Genomic DNA, 24,745 nt, shown 5'->3' with positions numbered 1-24,745 from the left:
GTGATCCAGTAGACCTGCTTCCTGAACCTCCCTGGGTACTATCCACAGCAGTCAGTCCTAGGGTCCACTATTTAGCAAATGTAGTAAAATGCGGGTGCACTTCCGACTCCTACGGAGTGCATCTGTCACCTGGTCTCAGGTGACCTGACATACCCCACCTTATGGGTATCTGCTCACCTTCTCTGTTGGGCCCCCACTGTAAAAATGGAGGCCAACTGCACTTTATTTACACATAGAAATGTTGCTCCTCTCCTGTCCTCCTCATTCCCCTACTGTCCGGGCCCCCCTGTATGCCCCTTTCCACTGCAGGGCTTTTGGCTTCCCTCTTCTCCTCTCCTACTGACAGCTGCTGCATGCACAGAGGGGGATGTTTTTGGATGGAGAGCAGGGGTAAAGGGTGGTAAATATGTAATTTACTGGCCCCTTCCTTTTCTGAATGAACACAGTGAGTGATCAGTACTGATCACTCCTGTGTCCATTCATCGCTGAAGCATAGTAAACTGTTTATATTGCTTCAGTTTACAAATTAATAGGAAGCCTGAGAGCACTTCCAATTCATTCATCTGTGTAGCTGAGGTTGCAGGGAAAGGTACTGATAAATCTTTGTCCTCGGTCCCTTTCTTTGTCTTAATTGTGAGACATCAGGGGTATGTTTAGACCCCTGATCTTCCACTAAAGCTCCCAAACAGGGCAGTTAAAAAAATGTAAATAAATAAATATAAATCTAAAAAAAAATTTTTTTTAAATTATTATTCTAAAAAATAACTCATTTACATGTGCTTTCAAAAATTTCTGCCATGGCTACAAAGCATAGTATCGTAACCAAGGCATGTGTACACCCCTAGCCACTGCCTCTGTTGCTCTGTGTTTGAACTTTGGGGTGCACACCCTAATGTAACAAGCTGCGCACACCTATGTTCTTACCTGTCAATTAAGGCTTGAGAGGACATAAACTATCATCCACTGTATCCCCACAATCACCCAACTGTAGGAGGTACAAGATGGAGCCAGCAAGCAAACTAAATGCAGTGCCCCCCTAGTGGTAGAAATGCAGTGGTAGAAATCTCTTGTTTGAGAACTGCATTGAGAAGTACAGTGTTACTTGAATTGTATTCCAGGATTTGCTTGTCTTCAGCTGAGGGAACTTGCAATAATTTAAGACTTTACTTACATAATCTTTCATTACTTACATAATCTTTCATTAAGGTCCTCATATTATATAGTTTGAATACCATGCCATAAAGAGATTATTTATCACTGTAAAAGAAACAACTTTAAAAAAATGAAAAATAAACGGAAAAAAACAAAAAAACAAAAATTCCCCAATTTTTCCTTTCTTTTTTTTCCAGGCCTTCCATCTCTAACCATCACTGAGCCTAAGTATGAATCCCTCACTATGCCATCACCCAGTCTGCATATAAATACCTTCTGTGTTGTCTCTAAGTTTAACCACTTCAATACAGGGAATTTTCACCCCCTTCCTGCCCAAACCAATTTTCAGCTTTCAGCGCTGTTACTCTTTGAATGACAATTGCTAGGTCATGCAACACTGTACCCATATGAAATTTTGATAATTTTTTTCCCCATAAATAGAGCTTTCTTTTTGTGGTTTTTATTTTTTGCGCTATAAACAAAAAATGAGCGACAATATTGAAAGAAACACAATATTTTTTACTTTTTGCTATAATAAATATCCCATTAAAAAAAACAAAAAAACATTTTTTTTTTCCTCAGTTTAGGCCGATATGTATTCTTCTACATATTTTTGGTAAAAATAAATCGCAATAAGCGTATCTATTGGTTTGTGCAAAAGTTATAGCATCTACAAAATAGGGGATACATTTATGGCATTTTTATTGTTATTTTTTTTTTTTACTAGTAATGGCAACGATCTGCGATTTTTATTGTGACTGCGATATTGCGGCGGACACTTCGGACACTTTTGACACTATTTTGGGACCATTCACATTTATACAGCGATCAGAGCTATAAAAATGCACTGATTACTGTGTAAATGTGACTGGCAGGGAAGGGGTTAACATTAGGGGCGAGGAAGGGGTTAAATGTGTATCCTAGGGAGTGATTCTAACTGTAGGGGGAGGGGAATCAAAAGGGGAGGAGACCGATCAGTGTTCCTCTGTACTGGGAACACACCATCGGCCTCCTCTCCTCTGACAGGATGTGGATCTGTGTGTCCACAGATCCACGGTCCTGCTGTGTTCACGGGCAATCGCAAGTGCCCGGCGGACATCGCGGCCACCAGGCATGCGCATCGGGTGCCTAGTGACACCGTGGGCACGCATGCGTGCTGCCAGCAGCTCGCGCACGCACCTTAGATGCTCAGGAAGTAAGAGACATCATATGACGGCGACCCGGAGGGACAAAGGGTTCCAGCCGCCGTCATATCACTATGCGCAGTAGGGAAGTGGTTAAAGCAACATTAAAGCTTAATTTTTAAAAAATTTTAATAATAAACATGGTATTTACCTGCCCTGTGCAATGGTTTTACACAGAGCAGCCTCTTCTTCTGGGGTCCCCCGCCAGCATTCCAGGCTCCTCCTCTTTGACAAGTGCCTCCCATGGAAAGCCACTTTTCATGGGGGGGCACCCATGTGGGCTCATCCCAAGCCACCCTGTCTGCCTCTATTGACACACAGCAGGCAGCACGGCCCTGCCCCCCCGCTCGCTCGACACAGCATTTGATTGATAACAGCAGGAGCCAATAGCTCTCGCTGCTATCAATCTGCCCAGGGAGAAGGGAGACAGCGGCGAGGGCCTCTGCTCTCGTGCACATCACTGGATCGAATTGGGCTCAGGTAAGAATAAGGCAGGGGGGGGGGATTCTGCAGCACAGAAGGTTTTTCACCTTAATGCATAGAAAGCATTAAGGTAAAAAGCCTTAATCCCTTGGGGCCAGTGCCTCCCAGCCCTTTAAGGGGTTTAAAATGCCCTGAGGCGAGGAGGTGTTTATGATCATGTGACCGCCATGATTGGCGGTCACATGATTGGAAAGCTCCTGATCTGTGCTTGCGGTTAGCCACTGGTAATTGTGCCAGGAGTGCACAGGGTGTGCGCTTTTGGCACAGCTGTTTTTGCAATATTGCATGCAAATATGCATCAGCTCCAAGTTCCACCCACTGAAAGGCCTAATATTTGCATGCTGTTGGTGAGGTTAATGCTTTAGAATCACTTTAAGTATGAATCCCTTGTTTGTGCTATTACTGGGTTTGAATGTCATCTCTTATGATCAATCTGTCAGAGTACGAATCTATCATTGTGGCATCACTGAGTTTGAGTATGAATCACTCACTGTGTCATCACTGGGTCTCAGTAAGGTCCCTCATAGCGACATCACAGAGTCTGAGTATGATCCCTCACTGTACAATAGCTGAGCCTGAATATAAATCCCTCTCTCAGGACCTGGATCTGAACCTGCAGCATCTACTGTGTCTGGCAGTATTTCTTCTTGATGAGCCAGCTGAGATGCTGGACAGTTCCCTGGACAATTCCTTGCACAATCTTGTCTTGAACCTTCTTTCTGGTGAACCTTGAACTCTTTGGACCTCCCACAAACTTCCTATTTAAAGCGGAGCTTCAGGCTCCTTCAGCAAAAATGAAAAGTCAGCAGCTACAAATACTGTAGCTGCTGACTTTTATTATTAGGACACTTACCTGTCCACAAATCCAGCTGTGTCTTCACCCGAGCCGATTTTTCAATCAGCTCTCGGGTACTGCTGCCGCCATCTTCACAGCTGGTTCCCTACTGCGCATGCACAAAGTGCGCTGCACTTTGTGAATGGCCCAGCATTGGGGGAAGGAGGAGGGGTTTGAAGACAGCCAGAGGTGGCAGCGGGTGCCTGTCAAAACCAAGCACCCGCCCCCCCGAAAAGGTGCCAGATATGGCAACAAAGGGGGGGGAGCAACTAAATGGAGCTTCCCTTTTGGGTGGAGCTCCACTTTAGGCCATGCCTTTGTACTTCTTGTTTGCCAGAGTAATGTACTCTCTTCAGCCAATATCTAACTCTTCTCACTTCTGCTGCCACCTGTGTATTTTCACTACTCGTTACCAACTTCTGGCTTATTCCTTGACTACACTTCTGCTTGATCCGAACCTGCTATCACTTGTTAGTGACCATTGGCTTGTTCACTGACTATGCTTATGCTTGACCCCTACCTGTTATTTTTGCTACTGGGCCCTGGCATGCTTACTTCCTGCTGAGGTAATCCTGAGGACCACGACCTGGTACTAACATACAGCAAAACCCATTTCCACCATCAGGAGCTCTAGTGAATACCAGTTAGAGCTTAGACCCCACACTTAGGGTGAGCCCACGTCATCTGCCAGAGTTACCTGCTTGTATACTTATCCTGCTGTTCAGTGGAAGCCACTACAGCTACTGGCCTCTGAGCCTGATCTCTGACTGTGACACCCTCACTCTGTCATCACTGAGTCTGAGTATGATCCCATATTGTGCCAACACTGAACTGATTATGGTCTCTCACTTTGTCTTCACTGGGTCTGAGTATGATCCCTCACTGTGCTATCACTGGGTCTGAATATGATCCCCTATTGTGCCAACTCTGAGTTTGGGTATGATTTACTCACTGTGCTATCACTGAATTTTTCTTGTTGGTTATAATTAAAAGTTAATTCCCATGTTTCCTTACAATTTTTTTGAGTAATTAAAATTTTGGAAATCACTAAATATGGATACATTTTCCCATAATATCTGGTGTAGGAAAACTGTGCTAAGAAATGGGAATTTACTATGCGACTGTGGTCTGGTTATGTTCTTCTAAAATAATTCCTATTCTGTGCTGTCAGTGTCTGGAATTATACTGCCACATGTCCCTTTTTCTACAAGAATATGTTTTTGCTGCCAGAGAAAAAATATATCTTTGCATGGGCACTTAGCTTTTGCTTTAAATAAAACACAACAGCTCTCTGCATGTGTTCATAATCCAATTTAAGGTGAAACCTTTGTCCACCTCTAAAAGTAAATGCCTAACATCAGACACCTCACAATGGCAACTGTTAACCACTTCAGCCCCGGAAGATTTTACCAAATTCCTGACCAGAGCACTTTTTACAATTTGGCACTGCATCGCTTTAACTGACAATTGCGTGGTCATTCAACGCTGTACCTGAAAATTTGCGTCCTTTTTTTCCCACAATAAGAGCTTTCTTTTGGTGGTATTTGATCACCTCTGTGTTTATTTTTTTTGCCCTATAAACAAAAAAGAGCGACAATTTTTTTAAAACACACAATATTTTTTACTTTTTCTATAATAAATATCCCCAAAAGTTTAAAAAAAAACAAATTTCTTCATCAGTTTAGGCCAATATATATTCTTCTACATATTTTTGGTAAAAAAATTGCAATAAGCATATGTTAATTGGTTTGCGCAAAAGTTATAGCGTCTGCAAACTATGGGAAAAAGTTATTACATTTTTATGCCATTTTTATTTATTTATTCTTTTACTAGTAATGGTGGTGATCTGCAATTTTTAGCGGTACTGCAACATTGCGACTGACAGATCGGAGACTTTTGACACTGTTTTGGGACCATTGGCATTTATACAGCAATCAGTGCTATAAAAATGCACTGATTACTGTGTAAATGTCACTGGCAGGGATGGGGTTAACACTAGGGGGCGATCAAGAGGTTAAATGTGTGTTGCCTCAGCATGTTCTTACTGTGTGGGGATGTGAGTGACTAGGAGAGGAGCCATATCGTTTCTCCTACTTCGTAGGAAGAAACGATATGGCTCTTCTCCTCTGACAGCACAGGCATTTGTGTGTTTACACACACAAATGCCCGTGCTGGCACTCATGCACGCGATTGCACGTGGCCGGCGGTGATCGTGTCCACTGGCCATGCACATTGGGTTCCCTGCCATGCAGTGGGCGCGCGCACCCTCTGGTGGCCTGAAGTGGGTAGGACGTACCCATGCGGGATTTCGCCCAGGAGAGCCATTGTGCCGCAGTATATCTGCATGACACAGTTGGCAAGTGGTTAAAGGTGAGGTGTGGGGAGCTCTGTCACGCGATGACACCCACACTGGAGTAGAGAGCTACCACCCGCCATCCACCCGCCCTACCACCACTGCCAGATGATGGGAAGGAGCTGCGCCCAGTGGAGTCTTGCGTCTGGACACACACGGCTAAACAGACTGGCGCGTTGCCATTCCCTGCCCTACGAGCCCTGTTCCTCTCCTCCGTAGAGACCAGGGAAGCTGCACTAATATCGGCAACTCCCCGACAGATTCAGTTGCTCCCCCAACTCCCCAGACCAAAGGATCATCCATCTATCTACTTGAGTGTGAGCCCAGGTGGGGGCATTGTGGACACTGAGAGGTTGGAGGAGGTGTCTGGGGCTCCATCCGCTCGGAGCTTTACTTTCTCCCTCTCTTGCTTCAGCAAGAGAGGGAGAAAGTAAAGCTCCGAGCAGATGGAGAGAAAGCTGATGTTGAGGGAGGATATCTAAGGCTCCATTAACACTGAGCCCACTACTGAGGGTCTCTTGGCTGAAGCTCAGGAGAAGAGGCTAAAACCTAACAAGGGTGAGGGTTCTTGGACCCCCTGAAAAAGAGAAGACTAGCTAGGAGAATCTATGCTGTCTGCTGTAGTCCGTGTCCCCTGAACAGCAGAGAGGCTACTAAAGGTAAGACCCTGGACTTTCTTATTTAATTGGTATGTACCTGGCTGGCCCTAGGCTCTGAATATATTGCTATATATAGCAATATATATAGCAATATATTCAGTATATATTGCTGAAAGTGGATATATTGCTGAAAGTGCACTTGGAAGTGCAGTACATTTTGAGGCTGAGTGGCAAAGTGCAATAAAGTGGGGCCTGAGGCAATTAGTCAAATTGGTGGCTTCAGGCGATGTGCAGCCTGCTAACTACGAAGACACGGACTGAGACTGCCCCCTCTCTTTCTAAATGCTTAGCCCCTCAGACATTGACTTATGCAAGTTACTTACTCACTCCCTATATAAAAAATTGAAGGTGGAAGATGACGGGCAAATCACATAAAGCAGGTGTTGGCAAATCAACACAACCTGCCGCCAGCCCTGGGGGTATTCAGCGATACATGTCAGTAGAAATAAGCATGTCTGGTGAGGGAGCTGGCAGCCCCGACAAGGTGTATCCTCATGCACCAGGATAAGCAGACAAAAACTGACAGTAGAAGAAGCTAAAACTGTAAGGTCCAATGGCCTGGGGTCGAATCGGCCAAGAAGCATGGGAGGAAACCCTATAGGAGGCCCTGAAGCACAATATGGAGTTCCCAAAAAAAGAAAACTCAGCTTTACCAGCAGAGAAGGAAGCAGGACTTGGGGAAGTACAAGCCCTTACTCAAAGAAGCCTTAGCGGAGATGCTGTCCAAAATTGAAATATCGCTGAAAATGGACATTGCGGCAGTCCGTGCGGACATAGGCCAGGTTCTCGGTTGGGTGGAAGCGATGGAGGAAAGGCTGTATACATACGACCAGATTCTGGAGGAAATAAGTGAACAGATGAAGTCATTACAGAGGGCTAATAGATCCCTACTATACAAAACTGAGGAACCAGAAAATTGAAGTCGGCGCAAAAATCTGCGTATAAGAGGTTTACCAGAGAAATACAAAGAAGGAAAGTTACTGGTTGTAATGAGAGGGCTATTTAATCCTATGCTGGGAAAGGAGGCCTCAGAAACATTAAAAATTGACAGAGTTCATAGGGTGATGAGATACCGAAGCCAAGCTGCCGACACCCCAAGAGATGTGATTGTTAGGTTCCACTATGTACCGGAGAAAACAAAAATAATGAAAAAAGCATGGTACTCAGCCGGAATTTGCTTTGAGGGTGTGGAACTGCAAATATATGCTGATTTATCAGCAGAAACTCTGACAAGAAGAAGGCTACTCAAACCCCTGACAGAGCAAATGCGGGCATCTAATGTCTCATACCATTGGGGTTTCCCAGCGTGTCTTAAAGGGAAAGAAGATGGATGCACTACAGTCTTAAGATTTCCTGATGACTTAGAGGAATTTTTGCAGCAAGCTCGATATGACACCCCCAGCCCTTCGGGGTTGGGAAGAGAAAAAAGAAATATTGGGTTCTTTAGGGAACAAGGGGGATTAGGATGTTAAAGAAGGGCAGAAGGATTTCTTCTGACAACGAGACCTAGTCAGATCCCTCTCACAACTAAATGACCCTTTTTCATTCCTGCAGGTGGAAACCAAAGGGGGGCTTTTACTCTAAAGGACGAAATAAGTAAAAGACAGTATAACTTTAAGTGAAAAAGGGACAATGGGGGCGGCGGGAATACAAGGGAGGGACTGGGTTTGCTAGAGGTTCCAGTGGTGGGAATGGTCGGGAGCTTGAGGTGTGGTTACCCCCTAGAAGGTACAAACAGGAGGCGATACCTGGATAGGTGCCGTCAGATCTGTACAAGGAACAGGAAGTGGTTATTTGCTCAACCCTTCTCGGGGATAGTACTCCTGGAGGGTATGGGAGGGGGAAACTGTTTTTTTTTGTGTGTTTGGTGACTTTTTTTTCCCCTCTCTCCTCTCTCCTTCAGGAATCCACAATAGTAAAGGTCTGGCCAGATGCTCCTTGGGTACACTATGGCTCCGATAAACGTAGTGACTTACAATGTTAGAGGCCGCAATACTTCCAGTAAAAGGTACAGGGTACATAAAGAACTACACCATTATGTGGCAAATGTGATATGTCTACAAGAGACACATATCACACATGCCTCTGGGTATAGATTAACCTCTTAACTTTTCCCAATGTGGTTTTATGGATATTCAATGTCAAGCAGCTCGCGGAGAATAGCAATTGGATTTGATAGGAGTTCTGTGTTTGTACTAAAGGAGCAGCTGGCAGACCCTGAGGGAGAGTTTTTGTTCATTAAAGGGAGAATATTTAATATGGAATGTACTATTGCAAACAACTATCCCCCGAATAGGGAACTGAATAAGTTCTTGAAGAAAACTCTGAAAAGGTTGATGGCTTTTAAAGAAGAGAAACTTATTGTAGCAGGAGATCTCAATATGTGTTTGGACCCGGGGATAGATTCCTCAGTAAGGTCAACTCGTTTTACAACACAAAGGCAGAATGAAAACAGGAGGTTATTAGCAGAATACCAGTTAGTGGATTCCTGGAGGATTAGGCACCCTGAGGTCAGGGACTATACTTAATATTCCCCAGTTCATAGATCATACTCAAGGATCGACTATATCCTAATAGAACACCAAATGTTAACCTCCCTTAAGGACGTAGTAATTAAAACTATCACACTCTCTGATCATGTGCCAGTAGTGATCACGTTACACGTTCAGCCTGAGATTCCTAAACAAACTGTTTGGGAACTGAATGATTCTCTCAAACAGGACCCTAAGGCAATAGAAAAGATAGAACAGGAACTCAAAGAGTTGTTTTCCATTAACGATAGACCAGAAATTTCACGGCCCATTTTATGGGAGCCTCATAAAGCCTATATAAGGGGCATACTAATAGGTATAGGAACACAAAAGAAAAGGGAAAAAAAGATAGTATGAATTCCCTCTATGGGGAGATTCAGGAGCTGGAGCAACAGACTAGGTCTAAAGGTATCCCGGAGAAGCAGGAGCTAGAAAAGAGAACAAGATCAAGAAAAAAGAAGAGTTAGCAGCACTCTTAGAACAAGAGACAAAACGTGCATTTCACATAGTTACAAGGGATAGGTATCAATAGGGGAACAAACCAGGAAAATGGTTGGCAAAAGCAGTGAGGGGAAAAAAAAAAAACGCAACCTATATTTAAAAAATTATAAATGATAAAGGGGGAATAGTGCACTCATCTCCGGAGATTGCTGGGGTTTTCCACTCTTATTAGCTTTATAGTACCAGACAGGAATAGAAAGGAAGGGGAAGGAGTAAGGACAGTTTAGAGATAGAGGACTACCTCCAGGAACTGGACCTCCCAAAGGTGCCTAACGATGAATTAGAACAACTAGAAGACCCGATCACACAGGAGGAAGTGATACGGGCAATAAAAAATATGGAAGTCCAAAATGCAGTGCTTGAATTCACATAAAAGTTCTTTCACTAAATGTATAGAAGATACGAAGGACCCTTCACCAGCTTCTGTGTATATGGAAAGGCACACCACATCCAAGTGAATCCAATCTGCTTACCAGAAGGTAAAGATATATAGGCATATAATCATCAATCACAGGAAATCGTGGTGTCACTCTCCAAATGGTACAGGTAAAACAAAGAAAGGTTCAATCATCGAATAACATATGGACACCAATTCATCGAACTCCAAAGCCAGAGTGGATGTGATAACCGTTCACCAGTTTAGCATTTACCCAAATGGAAACAAGAGGCAGCAATAGTGAAGCCCGTAAGGTAAAAAGGAGTAATTTATTGTAGTTCACTTACAGGAAAATGTAGAATACAGTCATCATGATATAAAATAAAATCTGCGGCTCTTAGCGTGCTTGCATCGCCCAGCCTGACATGTTTCATCCAACAGGATATCATCAGAGGTGTGGCCTATCAACGCAAGCAAGCCCATTTAAATACTGACCCCAGTGTCGTTTAGCATCAGGTGATTAAACAATTAGACATCAACATCAGCTGAAGGTGTAACCAGTGTGTGGAAGGAAAAAGCAGCTGCGCTTGCGCACAATGGCCAAGTGTCCAAAACCGGAAGTAAACAAGCAGTGATGATTTCTGGGAGGCAGATCAGGCCCAGGTCTCCGCCGACCAGAAGTGATGTCACTGGAGCACATCGCAACCGTGCCCACACTCCAAGATCCACACAGGATACAAGGAGTAGGGCGGACTCAATGCCAGGTCAATTATAGTCAATGTGTAAAGGGAAACTAAAGCTGCGCTTGCGCACAACGGCCGTGCCCCTAAAACCAGAAATAAGTAAACTGTGGTGACTTCTGGGAGGCGGATCCCGCCCAGGTCATTGCTGACCGGAAGTGATGTCACTGGAGCGCATCGCAACCGACAAATGATAGCCAAGAAAGAGTGTCCCAACCCAGGAGGTGATGCTTTTTACACTGGCCTCAGTGGTATGAAGAACGTTCCTGCGGTGTACAGCCGTTCTTTTCTTCCTATTGATCAGTGGTGCCAAGCTGTGGCTTGCACCCAGTGCATTCGGACGGCAGTGGTTGCTCACCTGGAGTGGCATTTTCCTTGTTTGAAGCTGTGATGTCCGCCGGCCACCAGCAATCGCTCCACAGAGAGCCAGAACGGGGATCTATCAATGTTAACTAACAGATCCCCGTTCTGTCAGGGGAGTAGAGAGAGATCGTCTGACCTAGTGATCAGGAACAGCGATCTCTCTCTATTCCCAGTCAGTCCACTCCCCCCACAGTTAGAAACACCTCCCTAGGGAACACTTAACCCCTTGATCGCCCCCTAGTGTTAACCCCTTACCTGCCAATGTCATTTATACAGGGATTAGTGTCTATTTTTAGCTCTGATCACTGTAATAACATCACTGGTCCCAAAAAGTGTTCAATCTGTCCGCCACAATGTCGCAGTCCCGCTAAAAAACGCTGATCATCGCCATTACTAGTAAAAAAAATATATAATAAAAATGCCATAAATATATCCACCTATTTTATAGACGCTATAACTTTTGCGCAAGCCAATCAATATATGCTTATTGCGATTTTTTTTAATAAAAATATGTAGAAGAATACATATTGACCTAAACTGATGAAGACATTTTTTTTTTGGATATTTATTATAGCAAAAAGTAAAAAAATATTGTTTGTATACAGGGGAGGATTCCCTAGAGAAATATTATGCTATATGGGGGAAGTGTTTGAATTTCTAAAAATCTAGGGGATATACGGATATGCTGGAGGTCTGAGATTGCTGATAGAATGGGTAATGAGGTTGAGGCATTGGGGACCACAAGAAGGGGTCCAGACTTGAGACTGGCATAAAGATATGACAAATCCTGTGGGAAGTGGAGGCTTGGGCGGGAGGAGAGAGGAGAGACAGGGGGTTTTTCTTTTTTTTTTTTCTCTGTTTTTGTCACTAGGGTGGGATGGTAAGTGTTCTGGGATAACTGATGGGAGTGTTTTAGAATTCAGATTTATATGGATGTATTGGATGTTGTAGAAAGACTTTAAAACATAAAAAGATAAAAAGAAAACTGTTGAAGGAGAAGTAGAGCCAAAAATCATTTGACCCTACTTCTCATGTGGGAGTGCACTTAGTTCTATACTCCTGTGGCCCGTATTCAGCCGACAGCAGGCTAAAATCCGCTGTCGTCTGACGTCACTCATCCAGTCCAGGCTCTGGAGAGATTGCAACTTTAATGTCAGGATCCACCCAGATGCCTGGACTGGAAGCTGGCTCATCCTCTCAGCACACCGCTGAGAGCCTGAGTCAGCTGCTCCTGCCCCTCCACAGCCTGGGGATTCAGTGAGCACTGGAGGGGTAGAGCAAAGAGCCAGTGACTCTTAGTCACTGGCTCTCTGCTCACTCTAAGACCGAGAACTGAGCGATCAACGGTCTTTGATCACTCATTTCTTGTTGTAGAGTTGGCAGGGGGCAAATGCAGCATCAAATTGATGGTGCATTCACCTAGGTAAGTATGTATGTTTGTTTTTTAAATACCCCACACTTATCTTTTAATTTTACTTTGGAATGGTACCCTTATGGACTCCCACTATACTGGTGGATCAATGTAAGTAAAAAATGAAACTTGATCAGAGAGGGGCACTGAATAAGCTTTTCTGGCCAAGAAAAGTAAGCAAACATTTTTCTGTGTCTGGTAAATCTACAACAAAAAATACATTTTTGGGTAAGTTCTAGCAAATAATATGTAAAAATGTGTATACTGTATGTCCCCATGACTACCCTAAAAACATTATTTTTTTTTTTACACCCCCTCCCTTTGCAAACATAGCTGAATGTGCACATGCTCCCTGTCACTTTCGGCATGTTTTGGTTGCAGCGGAAAGGTGTGGGCTTTTAAGAGTTGAGGAAATGATTCCCAGTTGCCTGCCATCTGCCTTCTGAAGCGATCCACTGTGGATCACTTTCCAGAGGGGTGGCATGGGCCACCACATATGTAAACTAGGCCTTCCAGCTTAGAAACATCTGTGTGTTTTCATTAGAGAGCTGGCAAGATGGCAGAATCTGCTCTCATGGATAAAGCTCATATTTCAATGCCTCTGTTGTGAATTTTGAAGATGACAGTTGTCACAATGCCCATAGCTATTGAGATGAACGAGGGCTTTTTTTTAAAGTGTTTTACTGCTTGTTCACAATATGCAAATAATTTTGTGTGCATGGTCTGGGCACCGGTTCACTTTAAGCCTGGTAGATGAGGGATATCCAGTTGTGCTCCCATCTGTGAGCAGAGTCTTTGTGAGGCATTTAAATGTAAGTGCAGATGAGTTCACAATACTCAAGACACAAATACTACTTTCTGCATTGGGAACCAGGAAATGTCACCTTTGGCACTCAATCCCGTTTTCTTGTATATGCAGAACAGACGTTAGATGCGTTTCACTCTTTACAAAGAAATAAAAAGCATAATTTCAGAATAAGTGTGGTTTGTGTAATAATGTTTATTTGGTTGTTTCACAATACTTAATAACATACAAAATGAATAAATACAAATTGTGTTAACATCTAAGTAAAAAAAAAAATCATATATAAAGCTGAATGTGTTACAGTGTAGCAACTTTTGGTCTTATTTATATTATTGCATTGTATTGCAACATTTGATTTTTTTTTTAAATGCTTGATGATTTATACTTTTTTTGTATCTTTCACTATTGTTGCCCATTACAGGGCTAATTTCAATTTTCTTCTATGCAGGCATAAATAAGGCATAAATTATATATAAAAAAGTATCATATTTTAACAATGCATAAGCAAAACTGCACTAAGAGTAGAAAAACTAATACTATAGAAATCACAGTTTACAAAAAAGAAATATTTCAACTTGTGGAGTGAAGATGTGTACTTTTATGTTACAGGTATGTGCACACTACTATGCATTTACACTTGAAGGACTTACACGGGGTAGTGTATGTGTGTGCATGTGTAAGCATCAGTGGCGCAATCAGAATCCAAGTCCAAATTCATTTGTGCGCATCATGTGCACCTGCATTAAATGCATTTATGCTTTACATTATTTAGTTAAATCTCACTCTATAAAAATTAAACTCACTGTCATTTATAATGAAAATATAAAAATATAAAGAAAATACAACACAAACTAAAATCTGAATTTCAGGACTCTCAGTATTACAAAATCTAAATACAGAGTCTAAATTTGAATCTGGTGATACCCTAAAAAAAGATATACATGTAGCTATGCTACCTCAAGGTAATTTCAAGAATGATATAATAGATGAAGATGACAGGGATCATTTTTATTGAAAACAATATCTGCACAGAGAATAGGCATGAAGGGTTCAGTGCATAAACATGAGTTTTCGTTCATTTGTTTTCTATCTATAGTGTTGGCAAATTATTAGATTATTATTATTATTATTGTCAATGGTCACTGTATGTAGGCAGAGGAAGAACTACCACCATAGAAGCCAAATTTAGTGGTTATATGGCCCAGGAGAAAAAGGATCTATTAGAAGAATCCTCCTCCTACAAGCTTACTCTATGGTCCCAGACAACATAGATAGATGGTGTTTGACCTTTCCCCCCAACGAAAACTAAAAAAAACAAAAAAACCCAATCATTTATGTCCAATGTACTTTCAATTTAAGAAAAGGAGTGTGTTAGATGGCATTTCAAATTGAAAACTACCTTTGCTTTCCAGTACCAATAAGATCTGTTTACAAACATAATACTGCTGTCCAATGTGGTGCTACGAGGCCAGCAAAATTCACTTTTATGAATATAGACATTTCTAGTTGAATTTGCAGTTCTTTATTCTGGTAGCTTTAGTATGCTAAAATATATAGCTTGAATGATAATACATATATAACAGAAGTATTCAGTGGAGTGCACTACATCAACAAGGAGTGTAACTAGAAATTACATAATTATGTTATAAAATGTGTAACCAAAGATAGGAACATTGATGAAATTGTTCTATTAGTTTGCCCTGTCCTAGTTTGTTCACAAAAGGCCTGCCATATATGTTTTTTACCATTCAAGCTGAAAATGCTACTGAGATGCATTGACTTGTTCAGGTGTAGATCTGGTTATCTAGCCAGTTCACATAATTTGAAACTTTGGTATATACTCCATATACTTGTTTGCTTCCACATTCTTCTGGGCCTCCCCAGGACACCAGACCTTGGGCCACCCACCTCTTTGTATCAGTGTCCTGAATTACAAAGGCAGCTCCACTATCTCCCAGACAAGTGTCTTTCCCACCTTCATAAAATCCAGCACAGAACATGTTTTCAGTTACACTATAATTTCCAGAGCGAGACTCATAGCTTGCCTTACACTCTGCATGGAGCACCACTGGTAATTTAACATATTGCAGGACATCTGACAGTGTCCTCATGCCAGAGCTTATCACTTCATCCACTGTGATATTAGGGTTTGAGATACCCCACCCAGCCACAAGGCCAAGAGTATTGTGCTGTGGACCTTGTAACTCATGGTCAAGCTCAGGTAGACATACTGGCAATATATACTGGTTCATTGTTACTTTTTCTTTTAACTTCACAAGAGCAATATCATGGTTGTAAATCTTTGGGTCAAAATCTTCATGTAAAATTATTTTGTCTATGGTTCTGCTGATGGCATCTGTTTTATTTCTTACATCGTGCAACCCCAAGTAAACAGTGACATGTTCCTTTGACACAGGAATGACGGTGTTATCACGGCGCTGAGACTTTAACACATGGGCAGCTGTGAGGACCCAGTAATCCGATAGAAGGGCACCACTGCCAAACCATTTATCCTCTGGAACACGCGACATATCTTCTACCACAATGAGCGCCTGCCAAGGGAAAAATCCTGGTTCTGCATTACGACCCCCGATGATACGCTTGACTATTCCAGGGAGCTGACGAATCGGCTTTCCACACACTGACAGGACATAGAAACAGAAGGGGAAAAAGTAACATTAGCAAGTGTTAAAAGACTAAAGACCATAGTAAGTAGTGTGCTAAGTAGATTATGCCAGGTTTTGCTAAATTTAAAAACCACATGGACATAAAATTATTTATATATTGATATTCCTTTTGGAAATCAGCTAATTATTTCAAAGAAGAACAGTAACTGAAGTCTCTGTACTTTTATCTTAAATAGTAAAAATCTGAATAAAAATACTGACACACTTCTAGTTAACAATCTGGTACTGCATCATTTTGTTAATTTTTACCTTCCTAAAAAGGTAGTTCCACTTCCAACAAGAAAGTAAGGAACCTTATCGTGGTGTGTTTATGCAGAATGGCACAGCTTTTCTTCATCTTTTGAGATGATTGAGAATAGCAAGGAAATCCCCTTTTACAGGGAAATTCATACTGACACTAAAGCGAAAGTTGTAGAAGTTATAGTAAAGAATGGTGTTTGTCTTAAGCCATAGACTATTTTTACTTGGATGAAACAGCTGGGCTGTTGTTTTTTAATTGAATATACAGTAAATTATACACAACCATGTGGAATAATATTTTTCTTGGCTTTTAAAGCATCCTTTATACTTCCGTGATCATATTTTAATAGGTATTTTCTTGATCTTGACATGTTTGTCCTGGCATAATCTACCAACAATGATGTATCATGGGCATAATACATCATTGCACACCTAAGACCTTCAATACCTGCCAGTGAATTCAGTGGTCCATCCCAGCAAAAGCTCTGATTTCTAAGGATATGATTGTCAGTAAAAGGACAATAGCAGCATGAGTTTACAAACGACATTCTTCAAAATCCCTGTCAGAACCCAAACCCTGAGTCATGCATGGATGATCTTCTTTGACTGTACTTTTTATGCTCCATTGTCACCAGAAGAAATGATCCGAAAAAAGACAATTGTAATAAGAAAATGATACAACAGACACAACACGCTATAGCGTCTTTCATAAATCATGTGAGCACCGTGTAGCAAGCTGTAACCACACATTAAATGCCAGACCATACACATCTCAGCCACAAATATGTTCCAACATTCTTGGCCCCAAAATCTCTTCGACAGTAAGGTTTCCATAGACACCAAAAATATCTGGAAAATATGGTCTCTCATTTGTCTGGAGTAGAAATGCTTGGCTATCTCAGGGGACAATATTGTGTCAGGAGTTGCTAGACATTGTGCATTAATGGTTTATTAGCACCAGCCACTAACATGCTGCTGAAGTAATTGAGAAAAAAACAGCTTCTGGCATCGTTGATACTATTTGTTCAGTGGAATCTACAGGCAAAGTTTAGTCATACACTCCTAAAGTACTCGAAATGTTATAATACATTGAATTAAAGTAGCAGTTACATTGTGAAAGATTTTTTTAGAAAAAAAAAACAATATACTGCAAGCAAACATGAAACAGTGGATATCTTAAGTTTTATTTTTTCAGGCCTTTTCTCTTTATTTTCACCTGATAATTCAGAAAGTAACACACTTCCTGTCCTAGAGTGACAAAGCTTCCACATTTTACTGTTACTATGGAGGAGCAGTACTGTCAGCCTACAGTAAGTCAGGACTACAGAGCACTTCCCCGTAATTTTTAGTCCATATCGATATCTGGGATATAACTGATATAAGTGCAGCAGTACAGGAAGATTTCTGGCAGAGTCAATAAGTATTTTTTATCACTTATCAAACAGATAACATGACAAAACATTTTCAACTGTGCATTTACCAGACCAAAGGGAACATGTAAGCAAAGTTCATTGTTAGGGTTTTAAAAAAAATGCTTTAAACTTCTTTTCTTTCTGTTGCAAGGAGTGCATTCATGTCATTTGTGTTAACCTGTGACTGAACAACTTTCTACTGAAATTCCTATATCAATTATAAACACACAAAACAATTAGAATTATGTGATAGAGATAGGGGCAAAATTCAAGAGTGGTCATTTCTAGTAACTGCTTGGTAGTCATCTTTATCTAGTGCAGCTGCTATAAATTGATTAAAGGTAAATGCTGGCAGCTGTACTCTCCCCATTTTTAGGCCCCTTTCACACATGCAGACCGTTTGTATTTCAGTTATCTGTTGACAGATGAAAAACGGACATCAGTGCATCTCTATGCAACGAATGGATGATCATTCATTTACATCCGCATCCGTCAACATCTGTTTTTTGAACCGGTTAAAAGCCTTATTTTTCTTCCATTAAAAAAACGAATCAAACGAAAAACGGATGTAAACTGACATACAGTGCGTTTTTCGTCTGTTTTTGCATTGGTAGTGGTTGTACAAAAAACTGATGAGAAACAGATGAACAGCTAATGAAAAACTGATGAAAAACGTTTTGACGTGACTGAAATGATGAAATGAACGGTTCACATGTGTGAAAAGGACCTTTTTTCATCCCATTTGACATTATCAATGCTTTCTTATTGTATTACATAAATAAACCAATTTTTTCATGAATTTATTCACTAGATCAATTGTGTTTCACAAATGTCTGTAGAATTGTATTGCAAAGCAATGTTTTTCTACTTTAATTCTGGAAAAAATGTTACTCATTGAATGGTAACCACTTGCCGACCAGCCGCCGCACTTATACTGCGGCAGGTTGGCTCTCCTGCGTGAATCGATGTACCCGTAGGTCCCCTGTCAGAATCCCCGTTCTAACAGAGGACATCTCAGAGATCTGCTGTTCCCAGTGATCGGGAACAGCAATCATGTCCCTGGCAGCCCATCCCCCCTACAGTTAGAACATGCTGAGGGAACACATTTAAGCCCTTGATCGCCCCCTAGTGTTAACCCCTTCCCTACCAGTGTCATTTATATATTGATCAGTGCATTTTTATAGCACTGATCAATGTAATAATGTCACTGGTCCCCAAAAAGTGTCATTTAGGGTCAGATTTGTCCGCTGCAATGTCGCAGTCCCGCTAAAAATTGCAATAATGAAAAATCAAGCAACATAGTGGGCAGCACAGTGGCTAAGTGGTTATCCCATCCACCTAGCAGTGCTAGAATTGCCAGTTCAAATCCCAACCACGACATTACCTGCCTGGAGTTTGCATGTTCTCCTTGTGCCTGCGTGGGTTTCCTCCAGGTATTCGGGTTTCCTCCCACACTCCAAAGACATGCTGGTAGGTAATTGGCTCCTGTCTAAATTGGCCCTAGTGTATGAATGTGAGTATAGGAACCTTCTATTGTAAGCTCCTTGAGGGCTGGGACTGATGTAAATGTACAATATATATGTGTAAATTGACAGCACTATATAAGTACCTGTAATAAATAAAATTAACCCATGTGTAAGCAAATATATGTACAGTATATACCAGTGCCAAAAAGAAAAACTAGAAGAATGCTACCTGGAACTCACTGGACATGTTTAGTTTGGTATAATGTAATAGTGCCCTTAGAGACGAGACTAGCTGTTTTTGGCTTGATATGGTGACCATGTGATGTCTATGGTACATGCAAAAAGTCCTGGTTGACTGTTCTCCTTGGGATACAACTGATAAGACACCCTATATTTCCCCTGTGTCTTTCCGCACACACACTGCCAAGGTGTGTATCACAGTGCCTCAATCTCTGCCTGTATGTATTTTACTGGAGTATACCTAAAGAGATGTTAACGCATAAAAAACGTGTGTGCCAATAATAATGTATAAAAAATAAAAATAGCTATGTAGGAATTGCATATAATAGTATGCTTGAACAATTTAACATCCTAGGCTATAAAAAAAAAATCTGTACAATGCGTTTACTGTGTTTTTTTCTACATAAAGTCTGTTTTGCTTTGCGCCAAAGATTCATTGTCCATAGCCAATATAAAACGGGTTTATGATGATTACATACCTTTTACAGCACATTATATATTCAGTAATTACCTGGCTCGCATACAGGAAGCTTGGTACCAGTTTCTGAGTTTATCCACTCTCCATTTTCTTTACAGAAATAAACAGCTGCAATGAATGAAACATAAATAACTGGGATTTTTATTTACATAAAATGTAATAATACAATCAATGCTATAATTTCTAACAAATAACATACTTTTATATGGCCAAATATCACAGAAGAGTTTGCCCCAAGACTGAACTTCCAGATTTTACTGCATATATAGGCAGTAGTGATGAGCAGATCCTAACCCCTAAACACCACCAGCCCCACCCCACCCCTGGCCCACTAATTTCACCTTCCACATTGACTCCCAATTTTGGATGACATTTTGGGTATATGACCAGCTCCCACAAATGGATTGAGTGTTCCTTTTCTGCAAATCTTGAACATCCTCATTTTCTTGTTTATGATCCCCTATTTTCAGTATGCTTTTGAATACAATCTTTATTGCATATTATAATTTTATGCACATATAACTGTTGTAGTAATGTTAATTACATTTGTGTATTGTGCCTATACCACTTGTGTCAGGAAAGGCACATTCCTGTGCACATAAGATTAGTCCATGGCCAATTCGCAGGTGTGCATGCGCGAACGGGTGCAGATCAACAAGTGTGCACAAACACCAGGGGGGCTATTTAGGCTGCACTGTGGCCTTGGGTCCTTGCGGTTTGGTCTATTACATTTCCTGATTATCCACTATCTGTTCCTGTGTTGAATCCCTGTTACTGACTTGATCTGCTCCTGACTCTGCCTGAACACTGCCTGTACTGACCCCTGGCTTGTCTTTGGATTTTATCTCTGCCTGCTCCCTCTGGTTATCCACCCATCTGTCTGCTGTTACTGATCCTGGCCTGACTTGAATTACCTTTTGTACTTGATCTGCCTCTCAGTTGCCGTTGCGTACTGCTTGACCTTGCTTACCTGCATCTGAACCTGCTGACCTGTGCCTATCTCCTGTTCCGGTCTCCCTACCAGCACAGCCTGTTCTTCAGCAATGCACTGCTCTTCAATAATGCACAGCTTGTTCTTCAGCAACACATGCACTGCTCCTCAGCATCCTGCAACAGAAGACCCGTCAGGCACTTGTGCCCACTCTGTGCTCAGGTGCTCCTGTCACTTTACCAGGGTTTCTGAGCCAGAGATGTAAAAGAAGCATACCTCCACATGTCAGGCTCCACCACCAGAAATGTTACAGTTACAAACAGCCATGTCAGAACCTGAGAGAGGGGCTTCTCCATTGGAAGAGATATGTCAGCACATTGCAGCACCAACTCAAGCCGTTAGAAGCCTGCAAGAGGGGCATGCAGAGCTCAAGAGTCGCATTCAGGGCCTAACTGCATCCGTGACCTCTGCAACAGCTACTGCCTCAGTCCAGGTAGCTCCAGCAACAGCTCAAATAGCTGCTCCTGCTCCCCCTACAGTGATGATGCTTCCTCCAGAGCCAAGAGTCCCCCACACCTGAGAGGTTTTCTGGTGACCAAACTAAGATTTGTGCACTTTGCAACACATGCCAAATATACATCATGTTGCAGTCTTAGCAAGGAATTCTTCCGGCCTTCTACCTTTCCAGAAGGAGCCAGAATTTTCTTTGTGGAAAAAAAGTACCATTCCCTCCTGCCTTGTATGGATTAACATGAGTTAAACAAAAATACTGTGAAAAACCGATACCCTCTTCCATTAATCCCCAAACTATTTCAAAGTCTCTCATCTGCCACAATCTTTACTAAACTGGACTTACGGAGAGACTTCAATCTGATGTGAATGTGGGAAGAGGATGAATGGAACATGGCCTTCTGCACATGCTTTGGCTACTTTGAATCCTTGGTAATGCCTTTCGGGTTAAGCAATGCACCAGCTCCAATACCTTGTCAATTACATCTTTAAAGACTTTTTAGACATTTTTGTTGTATACCTAGATGACACCTTAATTTCCTCCATCTCTGTGGAACTCCATCATACACATGTTCAAAAGGTTCTTACGTAGCTCAGGCAACATGGACTGTATACAAAGCCTGAGAATTGTGAGTTCGAACAGCGTAGCATTCAATTCCTAGGATTAATTATCTCCCCAGAACGCATCAAGATGGCCCCCAAAACATTTCTGCCATCTTGCAGTGGCCTGCACCAACTGATAAGAAAGGAATATAGCGCTTCGTAGGATTCACAAACTTCTACCAAAAATTCATTAAGGGGTTCTCTGCAATGATAGCACTGTTACTCAGCTAACCAACCAGGGTATCCATTTCTGCTAAACCCCGGAAGTGCAAGCCACAGTCGAAACTTTAAAAGGACTGTTCACATCAGCACCCATTCTGAGTCATCCTGAACCTGCTCTTCCGTACATTTTGGAGGTTGATGCCTCTGAAAACATGGTAGGGGCAGTTCTGTAACAGGGTTAGTGGTTAAAGACTGTGCTTCATCCAGTGGCATTCTTCTCACGCAAACTCTCTTCTGCTGAGAAAAACTACGACATGGGGGACCGTGATTAGCTGGCGATCATGTCTGCCCTAGAAGAGTGGAGATATCTTTTGGAGGGGTCTGCACATCCTATTCTGATCTTCATGTATCATAAGAATTTGGAGTATTTGAGGGCAGCCAAGCGATTGAAGCCACATCAGGCCAGGTGAGCACTTTTCTTTTCAAGATTTGTTTCATATAACTTACAGACCTGGGTCCAAAAATGTTAAAAAAGATACTCTGTCATGAATGTTCGATAACTCTCACACAATCTCTTTTTTTCCGATATCATTTTGTCATCTGGAAACTTTTTATTACAGGCAGATCTCTTGTCTCATATTAAGCAAGCTTCAGCTGAAATTTCCTCTTATCCAGAGGTTTCTCTTACGGCAAGAGAAGGGTTACTGTGGTCCAGGGATATCTTTATGCCCAAGGTTGGCAAATGGCTGTGTTTGAACTATATCATGATCACCTGCTAGCAGGTCACTTTGGGATCTATAAGACCTCTGATTTAGTAAAGCGTCTGTTCTTGTGGCCTGACATAAACAAAGACTGTAAAGCTTATGTGAACTCCTGTGTCACCTGCAATCACAATAAAAGCAGCAGGAGTAGACCTTGGGGGTTACTTAGGCCTCTCATGATTCCTGAGAGACCCTGGAAAATGATTGGCATGGATTTTTTTGTGGAACTTCCACCATCTGAAGGGTACCTGGCCATCTTTGTCGTGGTAGATCGCTTTTCCAAGATGGCTCACTTTCTACTTATGACAGGTACTCCCTCTGCATTGGAAACAGCCCACATCTTTGCAAAATAAATCGTTAGGCTTCATGGTACCCCTGCCAATTTTGTCTCAGACCATGGAGTCCAGTATGCATTCAGATTCTGGGGGGCACTCTGTGAGATCTTAAAAATTGAACTTTTCTTTCTCTTCTGCATTTCACCCGCAGACTAATGGGCAAATGGAGAGACCAAATCAGACTTTATAGTAATACATACCCTGCTTTACATCATTCTCCCAGGATGATTGGGTATCCTGGGTATCCTTATTGCCCCTAGCTGAATTTGCATATAATAACTCAACACATTCCACTACCAAACAGTCTCCTTTCTTTGCAAATTATGGGTTCCATCCATCATTTCTATCCAATGACTTACCCTAATCTTCTATTCCAGCTGTCCAAGACACCTTGAATTTCTTCCAGCAAAACAACAAAGTCCTGCAGGAAACAATAGCCAAAGCGCAAGAGGATAATAAAAGGATCTTCAACAGGAAACAGTGGGGTGAATTGATCTTGAATCCCAGCAAACAGGTTTGGTTTTCTACTGTTAACTTAAGATCAGCATGCCCCATGAAGAAATTGGGACCTAGGTTTGTGGGTCCTTTTGCTGTAAAGAGGAAAATGAATAATGTGTCTTATGAACTAACCCTACTTGACTCTTTGAAAATTAATCTGGTATTTCATGTGTCGTTACTGAAACCCATGACCCCTGATCTCTTTCCAGATCATAATGCAGGTCCTACAGAACCTGTAATTATCAATGGTGAAGAAGAATACAAGGTAGAGACCATCCTGGATTGCAGGAGGAAAAGGAATCAATTGCAGTACCTAATTAAGTGGAAAGGGTATGCGGCGGAAGAAAATTATTGGGAACAAGATTCCAACATACATGCTCAAGATTTAATTCAAGCATTATTTCACAGGCATCTTGAAAAGTTGGCCCAGGGGCTGCCCATAGGGAGGGGGCAATGTTAGGAAAGGTGCATTCCTGTGCACAGAAGTTTGGTCCATGGCATTCGCAGGTGCGAATGCGTGGGCGTACGCATGTACGGGAATGGGTGGATGGTTGTGTGAGCCTGCGCAGGTGCCAGGCAGGCTATTTAAACTGCACTATGGCCTTGGATCCTTGCCATTTGGACTATTACATTTCCTGATTATCTGGTACTCCCCATTATTGACTTGATCTGCTCCTGACCCTGCCTGAATGCTGCCTGTACTGACCCCTGGCTTGTCTTTAGATTTAATCTATGCCTGCTCCTTCTGCTTATCCACCCATCTGTCTGCTGTTACCAACCCTGGCCTGACTTCGACTACGGTTTGTACTTGATCTGCCTCTCAGTTGCCATCCCGGACTGCCTGACCCTGCTTACCTGCATCTGAACCTGCTGACCTGTGCCTATCTCCTGTTCTGGTCTTCCTGCCAGCGCAGTCTGCTCTTCAGCAACGCACTGCTCTTCAGCAATGCACAGCCTGCTCTTCAGAAACACATGCACTGCCCTTCAGCATCCTGCAACGGAAGACCAGTCAGGCACTGGTGCCCACTC

The 24,745-nt window shown here is 42.1% G+C and overlaps 1 protein-coding gene across 2 annotated transcripts in view; it reads right to left on the bottom strand.

Moving 5' to 3' along the window:
* The window catches only part of MASP1 (MBL associated serine protease 1), a 179,072-nt gene that overhangs the window by 56,013 nt on the left and 98,314 nt on the right, over positions 1-24,745 (bottom strand). The window contains exons 10-11 of one of the 2 annotated variants that reach the window (XM_073626419.1): positions 19,950-20,024; positions 13,569-16,034 (exon numbers count right to left, since the gene is read on the bottom strand). In XM_073626419.1, coding sequence (XP_073482520.1) covers positions 15,178-16,034; positions 19,950-20,024 — 932 coding nt within the window. In that variant the 3' untranslated portion in view covers positions 13,569-15,177. Of the gene's footprint in view, positions 1-13,568; positions 16,035-19,949; positions 20,025-24,745 lie in introns of those variants that run through there. The other variant, XM_073626420.1, reaches the window with a different exon arrangement.

The sequence above is a fragment of the Aquarana catesbeiana genome, linkage group LG04 (assembly GCF_042186555.1).
Source record: "Aquarana catesbeiana isolate 2022-GZ linkage group LG04, ASM4218655v1, whole genome shotgun sequence".
NCBI classification, from domain to species: Eukaryota; Metazoa; Chordata; class Amphibia; order Anura; family Ranidae; genus Aquarana; species Aquarana catesbeiana.
The sequence above is the reverse complement of the archived record's forward strand: the minus strand, read 5'-3'. Positions and strand labels throughout refer to the sequence as shown.